This window comes from Nothobranchius furzeri, chromosome 19, assembly GCF_043380555.1.
Source record: "Nothobranchius furzeri strain GRZ-AD chromosome 19, NfurGRZ-RIMD1, whole genome shotgun sequence".
NCBI lineage: Eukaryota > Metazoa > Chordata > Actinopteri > Cyprinodontiformes > Nothobranchiidae > Nothobranchius > Nothobranchius furzeri.
The window spans coordinates 14,106,479-14,130,217 of NC_091759.1; the positions used below are offsets into that span (position 1 = coordinate 14,106,479).

At 43.3% G+C, this 23,739-nt stretch overlaps 1 protein-coding gene across 1 annotated transcript in view; it reads left to right on the top strand.

Moving 5' to 3' along the window:
- Positions 1–2,030: 2,030 nt before the first annotated feature.
- gabbr2 (gamma-aminobutyric acid (GABA) B receptor, 2) overlaps positions 2,031–23,739 on the top strand; it is a 297,532-nt gene continuing 275,823 nt past the window's right edge. The window contains exon 1 of the mRNA XM_054744978.2: positions 2,031–3,020. Coding sequence (XP_054600953.1) covers positions 2,721–3,020 — 300 coding nt within the window. The 5' untranslated portion in view covers positions 2,031–2,720. The remainder of the gene's footprint in view (positions 3,021–23,739) is intronic.

The following is a 23,739-nucleotide window of genomic DNA, read 5'->3' on the forward strand; positions in this document are numbered from 1 at the left end:
TATTCATGAGATTTCCATGATTTGCTTTATTAAACCTGATATTTAATCTGTGTGGTTTTGGCCGTGGGCAGGACACTGTCTCTATGGGGTAGTGGGTGGGTAACAGTACAGAAGCTGCAGAGGGGTGGGTTAAACTACGACTCTGCTTCCTGGTCTGGACCCTGGGTTGTCATGGAGGACTAATAAAACTGGCCATGTTACTAGAAAGAAGAGCTGCACCATCCACAGAGGGATGGATGCCGTCTCCCCGCATCAGACCAGGTTTTCCCCCAAAAGTTTTCTAATTATCAATGTAGCCCACGTTGTTTTCAGGACACCACCTAGACAGCCAGCGGTTGGACAGCATGTGGCTAAACATGTCGTCACTGGTCCGATCAGGCAGGGGGCCAGAGAAAATTACGGAGTCCGACATTGTTTTGGCAAACTTACACACCGAAGCAACATTAATTTTAGTGACCTCCAATTGCCGTAACCGGGTGTCGTTACCGCCAGCGTGAATAACAATCTTACTGTATTTACGCTTATCCTTAGCCAGCAGTTTCAGATAAGATTTAATGTCACCCGCTCTGGCCCCAGGTAAACATTTAACTATGGTTGCTGGAGTCTCTAATGCCACGTTTCTGACTATGGAGCTGCCAATGATCAGAGTCGGCTTGTCAGTGGGTGCGTCACTGAGCGGGGAAAATCTGTTAGAAATGTGGACGGGTTGGTGGTGGCCCACGGGCTGAGTTCTATGCTTCCTGCGTACCATCACCCAGCTGGCCTGAGGTCCCGGCTGCTCGGGTTCTGCTGGAGGATCGCTACGGGGTGGTTCTGAGCTAGTTAGCCCTGCACTAGCTAAGTAGCTATGGCTGTTTACGGGTTTTTCAACAGCGCGGAGCTGGGACTCCAATTCCGACACCCTCGCCTCCAAAGCTACAAAAATACTACATTTATTACATGTACCATTATCGCTAAAGGAGGCAGAGGAGTAACTAAACATCTGACACAGAGAGCAAGAGATAGGAGACGGAGAAGCAGAGACAGAAGTAGCCATAGCCGTGCTGAGGCTAAGCTAACTCGACGAGCAAACTGTTCAACACCAAATAAACTGCGTGCAAACTCAAATGGTTCCCTAAAAGCTAGGTGGAACAACAGAAAATGCGTGTTTTAGCATGCTTATGTGCTACAATAACTCAGAGGTATCCAAGTACAGAGAAATTATATCAGTTTTAGCGAGCCCCAAACACCAAACAGCTACACGGAGTGCAACACTGAAAACAGGAAACGCCTTACTGCCAGGTGCAGCCAATCAGCCCTGATCTGTAGGACCATGCCACATTGACTGTTTGCAGGGAAGAAAATGTTCTTCCTGGAAGCATATTGTTTCAGTTAAACCCTGAAAAACGTTACAAACTCTTGCAATAATTGCTTTATTTTAGACTCTCATGCAGCAGGAGATAAAGAAAACCAGGAGAAATGCAGTTAATAGACTGAATGCAGTTAATAGACTGATCTAAACGAGCCAGCAGTGGGCCTGGTCAAAACCTCACAGCAGCTTTGCGCTGTCCATGGTGCTGAAATTGGAAATCCAGTTTTTCCCTACTGTTTTGAATATTTTTATTTAAAGACTTGAAATGACAAAGATATCGAGTTGCATGTTATCTTTTTGGACTTCTTGTGAACCAGAAAGCCTCAATCTATGTTCTGTTTTTATCTTGGCTGAATAGGTCTCCACAGATGTCGCTATGCTGGTGACATTCCTGTCCCACTGGACACAGCAGGTAAAAACCAAATCTCACCTCAGCATCAGCATCTCTAATGAGGAACCAGCCAAAAATGGGCTTTTCTCTTTCATGTGACTGTTGTGACCGAGGCGTCGCTGTTGATCACGTGTTTTCATTTTCTTTAACTCGCTCCGTGCACGCTGATGTATGTTGTAGCGGAGCGGCTCAGTAAATCGCCCCCTCGGCTGCCCTGCATAAGCCCTTGTAGCATCTCCACCACCACGCTTTTGTATCCTCCCTCCCTCCCTCCCACCCTTCCTCCCCTCCTCCACATCCAGTACTCCCTCTTGCGCGCGCGGTAAGCAGCAGCAGCGGCTCCAGCGCTTCTCTGACGCACTATTGGAGATGAGCATCCCAGTCCCGCAGGCTGTCAGGACGCACGCTCTCCATCTCTCCCTCCCTCAGACTTACACCTCCAACTTCGACTGTATCAGTCCGTTTTGCACATAATTTTCCATTTTTTCTTTCTTTCTTTATTTCTTTCTTCCCGTTTCCTAATGTTTCACATCGAGCTCTGCGTTTGGCGGTGAGGAACACAGTTGGCGTCTCCTGGTTGGGAATTTACTCCGTTGGGAAGGACAGACGGATGCGATTAATTTTTCATCCACATTTCTTCATTTTTGGAGCTTCTTTCATAACATCTTGTGAGGAGTGCTTCAGATTAAAGGTGAGAAGGGTGCGAAGTGATCGGGATGATGGATCAGATCACGGACACCGAGAGGCTGTAAATCTCCATCTGCATCCGGAGTCCTTGGAATATTCTTACGCGGGTGTTGAGTAGAAAATTTGTGTCGGTTTGCGGTTATAACCCGCACAAGCAGCGTGCCCACTGCAGGGGCTGCTGCGCCTTTTCCTTGATAGGTGGACTACCGAGAATCTCAGACGAGCCCGAATCTGCCATGCCCAAGCAGTGAGCGCTCGGTGGGAACTGATTCAGCCACCCTGCTCGGTAGCATGTCTCCAGCCCGGAGGGAGATGTTCCTCCCAGCGGGGTGCCTGGTCCTCTCTGCTCTGCTGCTGCACCCTGCTCTGGCCAAGGTGTGCAACGACCGCACCAAACACGGACAGGACAACAGCTGGTTCACTAGAGACGGGGAGAACCTGCCCATCATGGTCCTGATGCCCATGAACGAGTCAGCCTTGATGAGCAGCATCAGCCAGGGGATCGAACCTGCGGTCCAGCTGGCCATCCAGCACATACGGGAGTCCAGGAAGTACCCGTTCTCACTCATCACCAAAATCTACGACACTGAGGTAAACACACTGTGGATGGCGAGTGTGTGCTTGGGTCTGTGCGCGTGCACGAGTGTATGCGCGCATCGCCGCGCAGCGCTCTGCACAGTCAGTGTCCCTCCAAGGAGGGGGGAACAGATACTTGTGACCGCATAGTCCTGCTTCTTTTGCGCCGAAGTGAACTCATGTCATGTGCATTTGCGCATCAGTTGCAGCACTCCGCTGCAAATTAAACCCCACTCCGGCTTTATTTTTATTTTACAAACGACACATTATTCAAGGACTTTATTCACCTTCAGTCACGAATCACTGCTTCTCCCCCCGAACAGCAGAGGTCCGGTTCACGTCGCGCCTGAAGATGGCGGTAATTGGTTAGTGAAGCCACTCCACTCAGGCTCCACATTATGATTTATTTATTAACAACTTCAGTTCAAGTCCTCTGAAGTTGAGCCATTACTAATCTTTCACCAGGACTGAAAGGACGTTTCTCACAGGAAAACGGGAAGCACTGGCGTGCCTGGAAAATTTTCAAAGGGGCACCAGGGAAATTTTTGAGGTGGCACACTAAATTGGTCCCGATAGTAACTCTGGGAGGGTTTAGCTGCTAGCTGTGCATTACTCATTCTTCTGTTTTGTTAAAAAAAAGAAAAAAGAAAAAGAAAAAAGCCTGTGCACCCAACACAACAACCTCAAATTTGAGAAACAAACATTTACACTTCAGATATGACACAATTTCAAGCTGCTATTTCAATTATTGTTTCAAATTTTAATGCTTATTTCGGTTTCAACATACAAATTTGAGATTTCTACATTTAAAACATGTTGATGCTCAGGGATTTGCATATAATTGTGATTTATTAAACAAATGTCTTATAAATATTATCATTAAATGTGTTTATTAGCTTTAATATTTAGAATAAAATAGAATAGAATAGACTTTATTGATCCCACAGTGGGCAAATTGACTATTGTGCAGCACAAACACTTACAGAAATGCAAGAAGTAAACACACAAAGGCAATTTGTGTGACAAACCTCGTCTCGTCTCGTCTCGTCTCGTCTTCCTCCGCTTATCCGGGTCCGGGTCGCGGGGGCAGCATCCCAACTAGGGAGCTCCAGGCCGTCCTCTCCCCGGCCTTGTCCACCAGCTCCTCCGGCAGGACCCCAAGGCGTTCCCGGACCAGATTGGAGATGTAACTTCTCCAACGTGTCCTGGGTCGACCCGGGGGCCTTCTGCCGGCAGGACATGCCCGAAACACCTCCCCAGGGAGGCGTCCAGGAGGCATCCTGACCAGATGCCCAAACCACCTCAACTGGCTCCTTTCGATCCGGAGGAGCAGCGGTTCTACTCCGAGTCCCTCCCGAATGTCCGAGCTCCTCACCCTATCTCTAAGGCTGAGCCCGGCCACCCTACGGAGGAAACTCATTTCGGCCGCTTGTATCCGCGATCTCGTTCTTTCGGTCATTACCCAAAGCTCATGACCATAGGTGAGGATTGGGACGTAGATCGACCGGAAAATCGAGAGCCTGGCTTTCTGGCTCAGCTCCCTCTTCCCCACGACAGATCGGCTCAGCGTCCGCATCACTGCAGACGCCGAACCAATCCGCCTGTCGATCTCCCGATCCCTCCTACCCTCACTCGTGAACAAGACCCCGAGATACTTAAACTCCTCCACTTGAGGTAGGACCTCTCCCCCGACCCGGAGGTGGCAAGCCACCCTTTTCCGGTCGAGAACCATGGTCTCAGATTTGGAGGTGCTGATCCTCATCCCAGCCGCTTCACATTCGGCCGCGAACCTACCCAGCAAGAGCTGAAGGTCAGAGCTGGATGAAGCTAGGAGGACCACATCATCCGCAAAAAGCAGAGACGAGATTCTCCTGCCACCAAACTCGACACACTCCACACCACGGCTGCGTCTAGAAATTCTGTCCATAAAAGTGATGAACAGAAACGGTGACAAAGGGCAGCCCTGGCGGAGTCCAACCCTCACTGGGAACAGGTCCGACTTACTACCGGCTATGCGGACCAAACTCACGCTCCTCTGGTAAAGGGACTGAATGGCCCTTAACAGAAAGCCACCCACCCCATACTCCTGGAGCGTCCCCCACAGGGTGCCCCTGGGGACACGGTCATAAGCCTTCTCCAAATCCACAAAACACATGTGGATTGGTTGGGCAAACTCCCATGCCCCCTCCATCACCCTTGCAAGGGTATAGAGCTGGTCCACAGTTCCACGGCCAGGACGAAAACCACATTGCTCCTCCTCTATCTGAGATTCAACTATCGATCGGACCCTCTTCTCCAGTACCTTGGAGTAGACCTTTCCAGGGAGGCTGAGGAGTGTGATCCCCCTATAGTTGGAACACACCCTCAGGTCACCCTTCTTAAAGATGGGGACCACCACCCCGGTCTGCCACTCCCTAGGAACTGCCCCCGATGACCACGCAATGTTGTAGAGACGTGTCAACCATGACAGTCCTACAACATCCATAGCCTTGAGATACCCAGGACGAACCTCATCCGCCCCCGGGGCTCCGCCGCTGTGTAGTTGTTTGACTACCTCAGCAACTTCTGCCCCCGAGATCGGACAGTCCATCCCCAGGCCTCCCAGCTCTGGTTCCTCCTCGGAATGCGCATTGGTGGGATTGAGGAGCTCCTCAAAGTATTCCTTCCACCGTCCGACTATAGCCTCAGTTGACGTCAGCAGCTCCCCATCCCCACTGTAAACAGTGTGAGCGAGTTGCTGCCTTCCTCTCCTGAGGCGCCGGACAGTTTGCCAGAACCTCTTTGGAGCCGATCGATAGTCTTTCTCCATGGCCTCACCAAACTCCTCCCACGCCCGAGATTTTGCCTCGGCAACTGCCACTGCTGCACCCCGCTTGGCTATCCGGTACCTGTCTGCTGCCTCCGGAGACCCACAGACCAGCCACGCCCTGTAGGCCTCCTTCTTCAGCCTGACGGCTCCCCGAACCTCTGGTGTCCACCAGCGGGTACGGGGGTTGCCACCACGACTGGCACCGGCCACCTTACGGCCACAGCTAGCAACAGCCGCCTCGACAATCGCAGAGTGGAACAAGGCCCACTCGGACTCAATGTCCCCCACTGCTCTCGGGACGTGGTCAAAGCTCTGCCGGAGGTGGGAGTTGAAGACCGTCTTGACAGGTTCTTCTGCCAGGCGTTCCCAGCAGACCCTCACTATGCGTTTGGGTCTGCCAGGTCTACGCGGCATGTTCCCTTGCCATCTGATCCAACTCACCACCAGGTGGTGATCAGTTGACAGCTCCGCCCCTCTCTTCACTCGGGTGTCCAAAACATACGGTCGCAGGTCAGATGATACGACTACAAAATCTATCATCGACCTGTGACCTAGGCTGCCCTGGTACCAAGTGTACCGGTGGGCATCCTTATGTTCGAACATGGTGTTCGTTATGGCCAAACTGCGGCTTGCACAGAAGTCCAATAACAAAACACCGCTCGAGTTCTGATCAGGTGGGCCGTTCCTCCCAATCACACCCCTCCAGGTCAAGCTGTCATTGCCCACGTGAGCATTGAAGTCCCCCAGCAGGACAATGGAGTCCCCTGATGGAGCACTATCTAGCACTCGTCCCAGGGACTCCAAAAAGGGTGGGTACTCTGAACTGATATTTGGCCCATAAGCACAAACAACAGTCAGGACCCGTTCCCCGACCCGAAGGCGCAAGGAAGCTACCCTCTTGTCCCCCGGGGTAAACCCCAACACACAGGCAGAGAGTCTCGGGGCGACAAACCTTCAACCCTTAAAAACAACAAATAATGTCATGATAATGATACTTGTGTTTCCAGAACTATGCAGCATAATGGACTCAGACATAATGTACATCAGGTATTGCACAAGTATAGAACACATGCTGAATATTGCATTGATGTTATTGTTTAACAGGATAATGCCAGTACCAGTTAAACGGAGGCACTCCCACTGCAGAGGGGATGAATGACCTACTGTAGCGCTCTGTTTTACAACTTGGATGTTTCAGTCTGCCACTGAAGGAGCTGTCCATGGCCTCCAAAGTGGGATTTACGTCATGATTAAAGAAGATAACTTTGTAGTTTGTTTCTTCCATGGAGTTAAGTGGGGTGGCCAACAATTTTCCAGGGGTGGGCATGGTCCCCCTGACGACTCCTGGGGGGGGGGGGGGGGGGGGGGGAGTGGTTGTACCACTGGAAAGAGACACTTTTCCAAGCAAAAAAAGCACTCATTTACACAGTTAGAAATACATGTACTGGGAGTGGTGTTTGTGTATCCAACACCTTCATCCTTATTTTCTGCTATTTAGTTGCTGAGAAGCATTTTTGTAATTAACTCCATATTTTTCCTATGTTATTTCTGTTTCTCTGAAGCCAAGTCAGACGAAACATTGGCACATTTTAACTGAACCGCATCAATTACAAATCAATGTCCAACTTCAATTAAAAAAGCATTATTTCATCTAAAACAAACCATTTGAGTTTACACAGTAACTCAAAGTGCAACGAATCATTGCTTCAAGAAAGAAATAAGACAATATATAACACCGAATTGGTTTATAAATTATACAAAAATAACCGAACAATCACTGCTAGAACCAGTCATGATCACCGCTGCTCATCAGTTTTTTTTTTAATTATCTTAAAGGTGCATTGAAATGTAAAATTTCAAGCAATATTTAACAAATAGCGGCGTTGATGTCAAATTTACCACCGAGCTACCTGAAACTAACAAAGTAAACTATATCTAAATATGTTGATCACTCTGAAACCTTTTGTAGAACCAAGCTTGACTTCAGAAGACATCTACCTCCTTGTATTGTTTACATTAGGCATCAGTACCGTTTTCCTGGCAGACATGTTTGGTATTATGTTTGTACACAGGTGTGTTTGTGTGAGAGTGCACGCAGCTCTCTATTGACCGAGGTAAGCCCTCAGATGCAGCATGCTCTGAAACCATGGGATTAATGTGCTGTTATGAGAGTTTTTTTTCTCCTCCTATCCGCGGGAGAGAAAGATGAGCTGGAAGCAAGAGGTCAGTGGGCCATCCTCACATCCGCTTGCTGGGAATATTCACATTCTAATGCTGCCAATCAGTGGGAACTCATCAGACTACTGGTATTACATGATGTTGTGGCGAACGCTGTTGCGTAGCGATGCTAGCCTTGTTACACATCAGGTTGTGTAGAGAGCTACTACAGATTAGATCTTGTTTTAAAAAGTGACCTTCACTGAAACTGGTCGTGTTTCTCTTTAAAAGTATTTATTTGTGATTGAAACTGTCAAATCAATAATTCTCATATTAATAAAATATAATGTGATGAAGTATAATTTGCTCATTGAGATTATAATTTAGGTCAACTATTGGTTTAACGTGGAAATATAATTTGTAAAACAAACCCAAGCCAATTGATGCCAAATAAGCCTCAGAGTAAAAAGATCCACACCGTTCAACAAAAAGATGTCATTCTTTACAAGTCCAGCAGCAACAAAGCCAGGCCACTATCAATCTGTGATTTCTTATAGCCTTATTTAGCTCCCTCAGTAGCGTAGCCCGCACCTATTTTCACTTTGGTTTTAACTCTTTGCTTTCCATCTAAAGACATGACTTTCTTACCTTTACTTCCAGGCTCCACCATGATGCCAACAAAACGCTAAATTCTTCCTCTTGTTCAGCTTTTAATTTACAATTGGTGAACAGAAAAAGCTAACTGCTAGCCTTCATATTAGCTACCAACACCGAACAGCTTTTGCAACAAAGCAGCTTTAGAGACCATGCACCAGTGCTCCTACCTGAGCCACAAAATAGTTAAGTACAATTTCTGGTGAGCAGGGGCAAATGGGGTGCTGTTCAATGTGAAATTGGTTAAGTTTCTGGCTCAGGAATCACTGAAACCAGTTTGAAAGCAATAGCTTCAAGGCATAAATTCTTAAACATGATCCAAATGTTCTAATTTGCCAATGGGTAAACTAGCAAATAAAGTAAAAGTGTATATTATTTAGCTAGTTTTAGGATTTCTAGCCTAACAACATTTCCTTACCAATTGGCAGAATTTTTTATTCGAAACAAGAACAGTTGGATCAAATTTAAGAAAATGTAACCTAATTAAGTAATGTTATTTTCTAAATATTTTTTTCTTTGTCGACTAAAAATAAGATAGAATGTCTAAAATGAGGTTTTCTTACTTTCTTAGTATGCAGTTTTTGCATTGTGGACGGAGTAAGCAAAAGGTTCTTAGAAAGATTAGAAATCTTGAACCAGCAAAATAATCTCCTGTTAGATTTATTTGCTAGTTTTAAGAAATCTTTCCAGTCAAGATTTTTTAATCAAACATTTTATTTTTTCACATTTAGGACTATTCATCTTGTTTCAAGTAGTGATGTTTGCAGACAAGAACATGCTTTACTTTTCTGAGTAAAAATAAGATAAAACCTCTAAAGCCAAGCTTTTTACACCATCAGTCTCACTCACATGTTTTATGATGTCATCCACATCCTCCATTCCCACTGTCCACTGCTCTCTCCTCTACCCACACACCATTTAAAGTCCTGATGCCCACATCTCTCCACATACCACATGCTTATGTCAGGAAGCAATACATGCATGAGTGCGCTTGTTGCAGTTAGCAGCAGGCCGAGTGTGTGCCTGTGTAAAGTTTGTGCATGTACACATGTTTATGTGTGGCTTCTGGGATTTAGCCGGGCAGATGTAAGTAATCAGTCCCCGAGCAGAGGCTCTTTATCCCTTTATCCCGTCAGCAGAGCCATCGGTAGACTGAGCAGGCCCAGTCTGTTCCCCTGGTGCTGTAGACCTAGACGGTGGTGCTGATGATGGGGATGCAGAGGCACTCTGTGGCTGTTTCACAGAAAAAGGTCTGAGACCTGAGGTTAGTTGGTGTGAGAAGGAAGGAGCAGCTGGAAATGTCCACACGTTAAACACTCCTCATGGTGTGAAACTCATCCGAATATATTTGGAGATGTTTTGGTGAGCATTTTGGGCTTTTAGCAGAGTCTTTGAGGTAGAAAAGAAGCTGGGAGGATTATTTCAACTGGGAGGCTTAACAGTGAAGCGCATTCTGGTCCTCCATTGCAGCTCTTGATGTGTGAGCGTGGGTTTTAGAGTAGCCAAGGACTGATACTGTAACTCTGCAGGCTTAGAGGATCAAAGCTTTGGACAGGACAGGAAGCACTGGAAGAAGATGGAAGGAAGCCTTTGGGCAGTGCTAGGCTAAAGTACTAGTTTACCAGATTAGGGAATCGGTGAAAATAATTAAATAGAATTCAGTTTTTAAGGCATTTTTATGTAAAAAGTCATAACCCTCAAATGTTTAGCTTTGAATTTTAAATAGAACTCCACTTCATGTTAATAAATTGAAAAGGGAGAGTATGTTTTGGCACTACCCACCAGAATAATAAAAAACATGTCCTAAGGTAAATATTTTCATTTGGGGATATACAAGAAAAGTAAATAGTTGACTTTCTCCTTTCATCAATTTGAATTAAACATGACAGGCTTGCCGATGCTTTTGCTCTGATCCAATTACCTGCTGGTTTTTCTTGCCTGCGAGTGGTCTAATCTCATCTGAGACAACAAGCAAATTAGTCCACTCTCTGCAACTTTACTTCTGTGTTTGCTTTAACAAGAGCATTTCTAATTTGGAAGAGCAAACCACACTGATAAAGTGAAATTGATAAAGGGGATTGTGCTTTTAGCTGTCAATTTCTGAAACCTGACATTGAAGCGCTCATTCACTCATTATTTGAATACATGTGCAGAGGTCTGTAGCATAAATTAATGCTTGTGAGTCTAGCGCTGTGGAAAAAACATGATCTCTGGCGCTTCTTTTCCAGAAAGTAGAAGTTAACTGGAGGAGTGAGGAGCAGTTTTAATTCCTGCTATTTTGACTTCTTGTTGGCTTACATCAACACAACTCTACCACTGATTTCATTTTCTCTGCAACGTTGATGTTTTATCTCCACAAATAACACAAGCCTGAAGGAGTTGTTGTGGGGTCGCTAATGCTAACGGTTAGCATCTACTAGCCAAAACACATTCTACTGTTTTCTAGATGCTTAATCAATAGCAACGTTCCCTATTGCTAGTCAAGATGGGCGAGTCCATGAATGCTAATTTTCAGTGTGCCAGAGATGTCAGGCTTTTTTTTTACCCAATCGTTTCCTCGTCTATTGTCTTTCAGCAGCTAAAGCAGGAAACCAGGTTAGAAGACGATTTTCCAGTCCAGTCTGCATGTTAAACTCAGAGGGATGAATCATCAAAAATAACAAGTAAAAAACAGTGAACTTGTTCTTTAAAGCACAGTTTGCAGGTAGAGACGGCCCTCCTGGCCCTGCACACAGACCTTCGCTGCCTCCCCTGAAGGACTAGCTGCAGCATGTCACATTTGTGCACACGTTAGTAGACCACAAACTACAGTGCAGTGCACTTGTTCACAGGAGGTTGAACACTCCCTTGAGCATGTGTAAGGCACTCTGTCATTTAGTCGCAAAACATTACGTTTCTGTACAAAGGCATCAACATCACTTTGCTGCTAACCTAGGGTCTTAAGTCAGGGGGAAGGTGGGCGAAGCAGCTCGTCTCATGGTTGAGAAAATTAGTCGCGGCGAAGTGTTTACATTTATTTCACCTCATGTTGAACTCGCTGCACTAAAATCAGACTAGTTAAACTCAGTTTAAAAAGTCTTGTAAATTGATGGCTCTTAAAATAACAAGCACACAGTTGTAGGTAATTGTGTTTTAGAGCCACTAATGCATACAGAATAAAATGCACTTTCATTTAAGTTACTATTACTAAGTAAAAAAAGTACTAACTACTTAGGACTTTGCTCTCTGTTTCCTACTGGCCAGATATTAAGAAGCTCAGTGACGACATTTCCAAGCACTATGTACTGGTTTGTGTTAATCATATGAATTTGCATTTAAGTGCATTTACTTTGCATGCATTAGTGTCTCCAACCTACCTATTACAGTGTACTCATTATTTTAGGTGTGATTCAATCACTACAGCTCACTTTTAAGCTCCTCTGTAAAAGAATCAGATGAATGGACATCTTCTACGTCAGTGCTCGATGCCACATATTATCTAAATATCTGACATCCACTTAGTGCAGCCGTGGTGACCCAGAAGGGTCGACAGAGATCGCTCGCCACCACTCCGAGGAGAGTCGGAATGCTCCAAGATAGTAGGAAGCAGCGGCATGTGACAGCGCGAGTACTCTGCAGGCATTCAGAAAGTGCTGAGTATGGCCGTATCCGCTGACCCGACACAGATAGTGGGGATCAATGTGCAGCAGCCCTTCTCATAGAACCACCAGGATCTCAGGGGAGAATCAGAGAAAGAGAGGGAGGCTGAGAAGAGTGGGGCTTTTAGATGGAAATCCTGAAATAGGGTTTTATCATCCTCAGAGCAGCAGGAGGAAATGACCACCCTCCTAACTCTTATTGGACCATAATATCACGTCTTTGTGTTAATATGTAAATGGCTATTTGGGGGGAAAGATAATTGTAAGCAATACAGTGCACAATGTCTCGGTGTCAGTTATTTTACTTGTTGTTGATTCAGTGTCTACTCACTCTTGCACGATTTTTAAGCAAAGATGCATCAGATTCTGGTAAAGTTGCAACATTCGAGCAGTAATTGCTGACCTTTGTCTGAGTCAGGCTGCCGCAGTGGCCTGGAGGGGCTGAGAGAAACAATCAAAAATGTGAACCCTCTTGATAAAAGGCTCTTATGTGCCCTAAAGCTGGCTTTACAACACACACACACACACACACACACACACACACACACACACACACACACACACACACACACACACACACACACACACACACACGCATTCACATAATTGAAACACAGCACATCTTCTCACACATATGGTTGCTGTTGCTCTCGAGCGGCGTCCCCGCAGCATCGCCTAAAGACAGGATATTGTGGTCATTTGAGCAGTTATGCGTGAGCTTTTCTTCAGCTCCAATAAAAATGGATTCACTGCCTCCTCACATCATGATGCTACACAACATCAGAGCTGGCTCAGTAGTGAAAGTAGAGAAACCAGAACAGTTTGACTGTGTAATCAGACAATGATAAGAGCTTAGTTTTAAAGAAAAAATAATATCTTCAGTATCTGGCTGTTAAAGATGACTAGAACCCATTTTGAGGCAGTGTAAGTATCGAAAAGCCGAAGAAAATCTAGTTTAGCCAAATGTCACTGGCTTTACAAATCTAAATCAGCATTAACAACAGGTATTAACTATTTTCTTAAATGTTACATTATAATGCTTTGAGCACTAACACTGAACAATGCCAAGAATTTATTCAGCGCGATTGAAGATTACACGATTTACTCTGGTTGATTTGAATTTAATTCTTCCTTTCTGGTGCATCTGACATGTGGGGTGCCTCAGGGCTTTGTTCTCGAAACCTCTGTTTTTATTTTTAACATGTCCCTCTTGAGCCTACTGATACAGATGTTTTGTTGTATATTTCCTCACTGTTAAGATGGTAATGCTCAGATTTATCTGCTGTTTAAGCTTAATGACTGTGTACAGATTTCTGTTCTTTGTAACTGGGTTTGATTAGAATTTTCACCCCAAATTATTCCCAAGTTCCTGATATGATTCTTCAGTCCCTCGGTTTTCTCACCAATCTTTCAAAATCATCTATTGAAATCCTAGAGTGTTTTTTTAAACCACCAACTCGGACATGTGACATGTCCGGCCTTTTTTCAGTGAAGATTTCTCACCAAGAGCTCATTTGACTCTTATAAATCCTGTTCTCATCTTTAAACAGGAATATTTTATAATTTAGTCTAAACTCCTCCTTGTTTATAAAATATCAAAGTTATCTTATTTAAAAATTTTACAAAGTTTCTTTTGCACAGTTTGTCTACTTTCAAACAGCCCAAAGAGTGAGGTAATCATTGCCTCCATACTTCCTGATTCCAGAGCCAATCACACATTATATTGTGGGGTTGCCACGTCTCTAATTTGACACCAGATGCACAGCAGCAGAGGTGTAGAAAGAATGATAGCCAGTAAAAGTAGTGGCCTGGAAAGTATTCCTTGTTACCCTAAGTCACAGCACCCTTTTTGTTTTACTCTAATGTTGGGTAAAGAAAGGTAGTGGCTAATGCTAAGCTAACAACGGTAACAAGAAATTTAGAAAAAAAGCGTCTAGAATTTGCAGGTGCTGATCCGTAACTGGCAACAGTTTCTTAGAGCGGACTTGTTTGTTTTGATACATGGACTGCAGTACCCAAATATAACCACAAGATGTCATTATTACTTCATGCACCGAGAACCTTTCCACCTAAACATCTTCCAGACCGTTAAGATCTGATCAGGCTCTTCTTGTTATTGTTTGAGACGTTGAATGACATTTCAAGTGTAACGCTATGGCTCCCTGACTGTGGAAAAATCTTCCACTTATTCAGGTTGGCTGCCTCAGTTGAGAGCTTTCCATTACAACAGAAAACACAACTTATCTCTTTTCTAGAAGCTTTTGTGTGTAGCACCCCTGTTTAAGGTACTTTCATATTATTTCAACACATACATGCTTACTGCCATCATGCGGACTGATGTCCTTAAAATGTTGAGGCCTAAATGTGCTAAAAGTGACTGGTAGGTATAACATCAAACCTTTTATAGAGCAATGAAAATATGTTTTTGTGCCCGCTGAAGGCGAGAGGAGAATGGAAAATGGTGTTTAGGATGAATGTGCAGGTAGAAGCACATTTGTGCATATCTGAGCATTAGGTGAACGTGATTCTATAAGATGGACTGAATCGTCCCACAATGGCGTTGATAATTATGCGATTACGCCGCAGCTTTCTGCTAAAAATGAACCCAGCGTGTTGTTAAAGGCGTCATTGTCATAACTTTAGATATTTCTGATGTATTCCTGCTACTGATCTGCTTCAGCACCAAAGGCTAGAATCTAATTTGGGTTTTTGTTAGCTCACTGGAGTAAGTGATTTTCAGTCAAAAGCTCTAATATTAGACAGTCTTATTCATAGTGGGATCAGTGAACCTCACTGTGAACCAACCTTTTATTAGAATCCAAAATTAGCATTTTAGCAGAAATAAAATAATCTATAACTCTGAATTCACTTTTAATTACAAGCTTGTCAGTCACCACACATGTAATGATGATGATAATCAGGCTATGAATTAAATAGTCATGGTTAAACTTCAGTTTATATATATATATATATATATATATATATATATATATATATATATAAACGTATATACAGGGAGGGGGGGGGGCATGCTGTAGAAGATGAAAAGTGAGCTAAAGTCCTGAAATGCTGTCTCACTAAAGCTGGGGTCTGTAGCATGATGCCATTGAGAAGAGGAAGAGGAGATTTAGAAATGTCGACCCTGCTACTCCTCCCCTTCTGGAAGGAGCTGAAAGCCACGCCTTAAATCACACACCAATAATCTAGTAGTGCAAGTAATGTTTTTGATATGTTCTTGCTCAGACACACCTGATTCTGACTGATTTATTATCTCATTAGCCTTCATCGGCTTCTGCAGGAGCTGCTGTTTACTCGTTTTAATCATATCTGCTGTGTTCAAGCTAGGAAACATCTCGAACTGGCAGGGATCCGGCACTCTGTTCTAGCACACTCCTGCAAATGCTACAAAGGCTAAAACAATAGCCTAATGTAGCATAAGGTTGAGCGCTACGCTAATCATTTAGCTCATGAAAACAACAGATAAATCCCCCTTTGCTCCCCTCCCTTCTTTTCCACAGTTAGCTTGACGTTTACAGACAGACTGGCATTATTCCAGTGTAGCTTGAGTTAGTGTTCCTAGTTAGGTTGGTGGGCTAACTTTGTGTCAGTGCATGCTGGGAGCTGTGGCGCATTCTAGTTGATTGGCAGCTCCCTCTTGTGACAACGCTACTCTGTTGGTCAACGCTCTAGGCTGCTGTAAATGATCTGTTTAGCTGTAGAGGCTAGGGGAGGGGCTTATGGGAAATATAGGGAGCCTAAGCCACGCCCATCTATTTCCGGACCATGGGTCCCCAGAAGAACGAAAAAATGAATGCGTCAATGGGGGCTAAATAGGCTATTTTCTAATTCCACTTGTTTTGTTCCATGGATTTCACATATGATGCCTGTGAATTTCAAAGAAGCATTTTGATACCAAGAACACGCTTATTTTAGAACAGGGGGAAACATTATTTTAGGATTTGTGCGATTTAAGTCCAAGACTGCAAATGTGTTTCACGAAAGTGACGTCATGGAACCAGACACGGAGAAAACTGAAGGAAAAGGGCTGTAAGTTTAGCTAACTTTCCACAGACGGAAAGAACCACCGTAAATCTGGTAATTTGGTAAGTAGCAGCTACGTTAGAGAAGAGGAGATTATGTGGTGATGTCACATATGCAGCGCGTCGATTTCTGCTGTGTAGTCATGCTAATTACAAACTTACAAGCTAATAAATCTCAAAGTACGTGACTGGCGTGGTCGAAACACCCATCATTACTTTATTTAAATTGCGGTACAGCATATGTGCGATCCAGGGTGTACAAAATAGCCTTTTTAGCCCCGTTGACTTGCATTCATTTTTTATTTCTTACGGGGACCCATGAGCCGACCAGAAAGGGAGGAGACTAATTAGCCTGCCTATAAATGATAAATGATTACCTACTTTATATAACATGGTAGTCACATTTAAGCATTTTTAAAGTTACTTTAAATGTTTTGAACTGCATAGCCCAGATTCAAGGTGTTACAAATATAAAAACAATTCAGTTCATCTCTGGTTTCCATGCTTCTAGCAGAGCTAAAGACACTGTCTCACTGCTTTGAGACTGTTGGCAACAAACAGCAAAGCTGCATTTATGAGGGTGTTTCATAATCTTTATAAAAGTTTTCACTTTGCTCATGTGAGTTGGAACGGTTTTCACGTCGAGGGGATTGGCTCATCAGTGTCATTCTATGTGTCCGGCACCTGTCTCACATTGTTCTCCGTTTAGTCTGCAGTCGATGAAATGTGACGGAAAACACAAAAAGACATCTACACACCAAGATTGAATTTCAAATGGAAAATTAACATGGCATTAACATTTTCTTGCAATTAAATGTTGAATTAAAAAAACTTGCAATTCAGTGTTTCCAATGGAGTTTTGCAGATTAAAAAATTATTTTGTGTCATCAACAGTTACATTTTTGCATGACATTGCAAGTGATGTCAAGCCAAGCTATTAGCACACACAATCAACACTGCAAACATGTACCTGCTATTGTAGCTACATGTGTGACATGCTCAGTGATGAAAAAACCCTGTAACCTCCAAAAAGAGGCGTGAGAGCACAGTTGTGTGTAAAGTGTACAGCCTGGGTTGGCTGAATGGTTTTGTCATACTTGCGATGTTCGAGCTCTGTTTCCTGCAGACAGGACCGTGTGTTTTTGTGCTTATGGTAACCAGCCTCAGGAGAAATATCCTGCTGCAGCACATTGTGAGAATTTCCATCACCAAGCCACTTTGGATGTTTGTAGGAGCTGAAGACCCAGCAAGAAAAATGTTCATTATTTTACTTTCTTCCCATTCAACACAAAACTGCTGTTTTAACAAACGTGTCAAGTTTCATCTGAATGTGCGTCAGTGCTGATTTTAGTTCCCACTAATGCTTGCAGACACACACACATGATCTCAGATGCTACATTTACCTCTCTGCTTGCACGTTTCTGTCCTGTGAGTGGACAGATATGAAGGGATTACCATGGGACGGGTGCATCACAGTCCACAGTCATTAGTGATTGGACGACTACTCCCTGTGTGTTCCCGTCTGTTGGGCTCAAAGGGACTAATGCACAGCAATAAGCAGAGAGAGTGTCCTCGCTGTTCCTGTAATTACATTAAAACTCATATCATTCCTTGCAAAAAAAAAATAAACACACACACATGTATGTATATATATACATATATATGTATATATATACATATATATGTATATATATACATACATGTATGTATATATATACATATATATGTATATATATACATATATATGTATATATATACATATATATGTATATATATACATATATATGTATATATATACATACATGTATGTATTCACACATGTATGTATATATATACATACATGTGTGAATACATACATGTATGTATATATATACATACATGTATGTATTCACACATGTATGTATATATATATATATATATACATATATATGTATATATATATACATATATATGTATATATGTATATATATATATATATATATATATATATATATATATATATATATATATACATATATATATATATATATATATGTATATATATATATATATATATATATATATATATATATATATATATATATATATAAGAGAGAGAGAGAGAGAGAGAGAGGAAGAGAAACCAGATGTTTGACTCTGTGTGTGTGTGTGTGTGTGTGTGTGTGTGTGTGTGTGTGTGATGACAGCACAGTGTGTCTTATTGTAGCATGTGTGCTCCATGTTCTCAGGGGTCACAGACATTTAGCATGTGTTTCCTGAGGGCAGCTCGGTTGTCATGGCCACAGGTGGGATGTATGGAGACTCAGGCAGGTGTCAAAGAGGAATAATGGCCTCTTTCCTCTCTCTCACCATGACATGTGGACACACTTCAGCAGTCTTCCAGCTACACATACAAAAGTCACACATATGGACAGGTGAAAAAATTATTTTACTCCATGCTTTTTAGTGAATATACACACACACACACACACACACACACACACACACACACACACACACACACACACACACACACACACATAAGTATGTAGGAAGATTGTTGTTGGTTTAGTGTCCAGGAAGCAGCAGAGCACATCTTGGTAGGAAGAAGCTAACTGTTAGCTTTAGCAACATCACCACACAGCAGAACTCCTTCAGGCTTGTGTTATTTGTGGAGATAAAACATCAACATTGCAGAGCAAACTGAGTCAGCGGTAGAGTTGCGTTGCTGTTAGCTAACCAGAAGCAAGATGGCAGAAAATAAACAATTAAGACCTCAAATCTTGTCGTCTGAAGCTCAACTCTGCTGTGGTTCACTTTTATTTCCTGAAACAGGACCGTTCAAGCTTTCTTCTCAAAGAGATCAACTTGCAAGGCATTAGTTTTTTACCAGAGACCACTGCAAATTTGTTGAGAAAATGGATGAACTTCACACTATAACTCTTTGCCCAGAATGGTTTGCTACACATCAGACATTTGTTCATTTACAGAGCTGCCATTTCACCTCTCTGACTACCAGGCCCTATTAGGAGAAAGCATTTGGTGAGCCTATTGTAAGTCGAGAGCGATAAGAACACACAGCAGAATCACAGATGTAACTTACACACACTCTAAGCCATACTCCCTAAGTGCCCATGCACAGTGGTAATGGTAAACACATCTGTCTTGGCCGTGTTTAAAGCTGGCGATCGGGCCACATATGATGACAAAAGGCTGTGCAGCGATGATAAGAAATCATTTCCTACCAGGCTCTATCTGACTCAGGCCTAAGCCTTGAATGGGTACATCTGTGCATGTGTGTGTGTGTGTGTGTGTGTGTTTATGGGTGGATAGTTAGATAAATTGATGGCAGAACAGATGAAATTGTTTCATCGTATGTTGTTTCAGTGGAATTATGCTTTTAAGAGCTTTTTGTTACAACGGTTCCAACTTTTTGGGAAGTAAAACCTTAACCTCTTGTTCTTCTATTGGTCATCAGACAGAAAGCTTTAGTTGAAAATATATATATATACATATATATATTTTCTTTCATTTGTCTTTGCAAACTCTTGCCATCATTTAACCCTCCCACTGTCTTTATGTGGGTGACCCCGCGAGGAAAGTTGACCATTAAGCAGGATTGATGGTTTATCCCTTGATGTCCATGTGAGCACCATCTTACCCCTGCCATGTGGACCTCAGGGGATAAACCATCAATCCTGCTCAATGGTCAACTTTCCTCGCAGGGTCACCCATAAAGACAGTGGGAGGGTTATACCCTTCATTTAAAGCCACACTTTTCAACTTTTTCATATTTTTAATACATTTTCTTGAGCCGGTATGTGCTAAAACCCTAAACAGGGTTAAAGGAAGGCCATCCAGACCCTTTCGCCCTCTGTGGCCAGAATACCGTATTTGTAACTTCAGCATGGCGGGCCGCTCTGTTAAATGGAGCTGACATACCTGACGCTGCAGTCTGCTTCCATCACCTTTCCTGGATGTTTTAGATCATGAGCACAGCTGATTCGTTTAATTTAGGGATGAATCACTCCTGTACACACTAATGAAGGATAGGAGACATTTCAGCTGTTAGATGAAGGTGTTAAAAGGATGAGCACACAGTGAGGAGATACGTTTTAGTTTCGGTTTGACCACAGAGAATTAATAACGGACACTAGGGGGTGCTAAAAGCAAGAAAAACTGCCAAGCGTAGAGATTAATGTAATATCCATGAGGTTGGATGCTGATGTGGTTCTCCACTGTACATCCATGCATGATGAGTGTGCTCTGTTACTTTAAATGCGAGTTAACTTGGTTCAGATCACGATGGTCTGACAGCGATCGGACATTTTTAAACCTGAAATAAATAAATAAATAAATGAACAAACTGGGGCATTAGAGTTCCAATACTCATGTGAGACCACAAATAATTTTCTTTTGACACATCAGAGCACACACACACACACACACACACACACACACACACACACACACACACACACACACACACACACACACACACACACACACACACACACACACACACACACACACACACACACACACACACACACACACACACACACTCGACAATTCAGTGTCACGTATTACATACATGTCTAAGAAATGCTCCTAGAAATTGAAATAAGGCTCATGATGTATAAAATTAATCTTGTCCATAGAACTGTGTTTTTTTAAAACAAACAATTGTGTTGTAGCAGCCTTGATAATAAATTAAACACACATGCAGATTCTGACATCTTTTAAACGTACGTGCGTCTGATAAACTAGAGTACAATGTGATATCTGATATCTCACGTCTGTAAACGGAGTCCTCGGTTAGGATGCGCAGCTGCAATTCCATCTGTGTCTTTTCTTCAAATAACCTGCAGTCATGAGCCGGAAAACACACAATCCAAACCAGGAAATGCTCAAATAAATGTTCTGTTAAGCTAAATGAAATGTTTAGTTGTGGGATGTTTAAAACCAGAGAAATCTATCAGAATATAAATTCATCGTGTTTTTATTGAATGGATTTATAGTCTAAAATTGACACAAGAACAGGCTTTGAGGTTTCAGGTTAACATTGAGATGCCAAAGATGCTGGAAAATAAACTAATGAAAAGGAAAAAAATCTTACTCATAACTGGAAGAGCAACTTCTTCGGATCGCTTGTACTCCATCACAAACTGCAGATGGGGAATTTGTAAAAACAGTCTTTATTTTCACCTGGATTGAGTCTGCAGCTCTGCCACGCCCATGAGCCCCGGTGTGAGCTCTATGCAAAATACCATCTTAAACCAAAATAAAATCTCCAACCCTTAAGGTCAATCTTACTTTGATACCATTGCAGTGGTTTGTTGTAGGAATGAATGCCTTGTAAGTAGTTCTCTGGGGGGGGGGGGGGGGGAAGAGTTCCGGTGCACCTGTTTGAGGACATAGAAGTCAGTTGGAGGAGAAAGTAGCTTCGGACAACAGGATTTGGAGTCTTTTTTCCTGATACTTGGACAACTCTCCTCTGGTTAGCTAACAGCAGCACTGACTCTGTTTTCCTTGCAAAATTGACATCACAAGCCTGAAGGAGTTCTGCCATTCTTTCTTCTTCTGGCTCTTGGAGAGTACAGACGCTTTTCCTCCTCTCCTCCCTATCTCTTTGTCTGTCTTGGGGTGTACGGTGCTTCTGCATTTTTTCTGGAAACTGGAAATTATTAAAAATGGACCTGGTCAGCTGGTCTCTCAACGCGATTGACAAGATTTTTTCAATGATGAGAACGGGAGAAGGGGCTCCCGGTTGCCCCTCTGGGACAGAGCCAGCTGGGCATATCATGGACTCCTGGAAACAGTGGAAGCTGATCTGCCTCTCTCAACTGTCTGTAGAGGATTCTGAAGACGTCTGGATATACGTGGTGTTGGTGTCGGGTTTCCTGCTGTTTGGCCTGAGCGGTTGCCTGGCTTACTGAAAAATGAATGATATTTCGAGGAATATTGGCTCATTCCCGGAGCTCAGGGATGGATTACACCGCGCTGTAAATGCGAACACAAACTCATATAATTGTCGAGATGAGTCGTAAGCTTGGAACTTTGGCTAAGATTCAGGCTCTGGCACAGAAGGTGGATTCGATCAAGGAGAGAGTTGACGGGACAGCACGGGTTGGGAATAGATTAATTTACGCCATTATTGGATTTAGAGGGGTTGGAGACCAACAGAACTTTAAGACAGAGAGGAAATTATCTCTGCCTGGCCCCCCAAAAAAGTTCTTATCTGAATCTGGTACCCTTGAGCCTGTGAGGCTGAAGCGATAACGCCCCCTCAGAAGAAATGTGGAATGCTGCTGTCGCCATGGCAACTCTGTCTCCCTATCCCAGCCTGGACGGGACTGAGACCGGTGAAGGCCGTTGAACCGTTTCCAGGAGTCGCTGTGCTCTCTAACCCAAATACCTCCCTCCCCTGTCCAAATGGAGGTGACGAGCGCTGCTTATTGCGGCTGCATACACTGATGTGAGGAGAGTCCCCAACCCTACCTCCCCACCTAGTGGACACTTATGTTGTTTTAATGTCTGAAGTCTGTTGCATTTCTGTCTGAGGTGTTTTTTGCAGAGCAAAGCTGCCCTCTCTGTGGAGGGTAACTCTGAAGTGCCTTTTTTCCCTCCACCTGACCCAATCCTCATATAAACCCTCTGATCTCTATTAAGGTAGCGTGACTCGGATTGCAAATGACCACAGTCACCAATTCTTGTCATGTGTCTTTGTCTACGTATGTATGTCTGATCTCAGAATTGTGTGTACTGAAACTCTAATTTCCCTCTGGGATTAATAAAGTATCTTTGAATTGAATTGAATTGAATAGAATGTGGTAGAGTTGCTAATGCTAATGGTTAGCTTCTACTAGCTGAGATGTTCTCTGCTGTTTCCTGGACGCTAATCCAACAACAGCCTTCCCTGTCATGAGCCAAGATGGATGAGTCCATGAATGTTAAGTGACAGTGTGACGTAGATCTGTCAGGATTTCCTGAATCTATAATTTTTATGTCTATTTTCCATCAGAAGCTAATGTAGGAGACAGGTGTAGGAGACTGTTTTCTCATTCAGCCTGCATGAAAAACTCAGATTGACTGATCATGAAAAAAAAGCTAAAAAAGAATGGCTTCTCAGTGAACTATGTCTTTAAATAAAAAATCTGAAACTTTGACAACTAAACTATTAGTCATGCATTCACAATTTTTTTTGTCAAAGAAAAACATATTTGTTTTGACAACTTCAGGCTTTTTAATGTTATGTGCATTTTAATCCATTTCCAACGTAACCATTTATGAGATTTCATGCAATTTATATGTTAATCACTAATAACTAATGGCAGTGTGGTTCTGACATTATTTACTCGATACGATGCATACATCTGTCATTTCTGCACCCACTCCCAAACGCCAAGCCACATTTGCCAGGAAACTGTTTCTCCCTTCATATTGATTTTATGGTG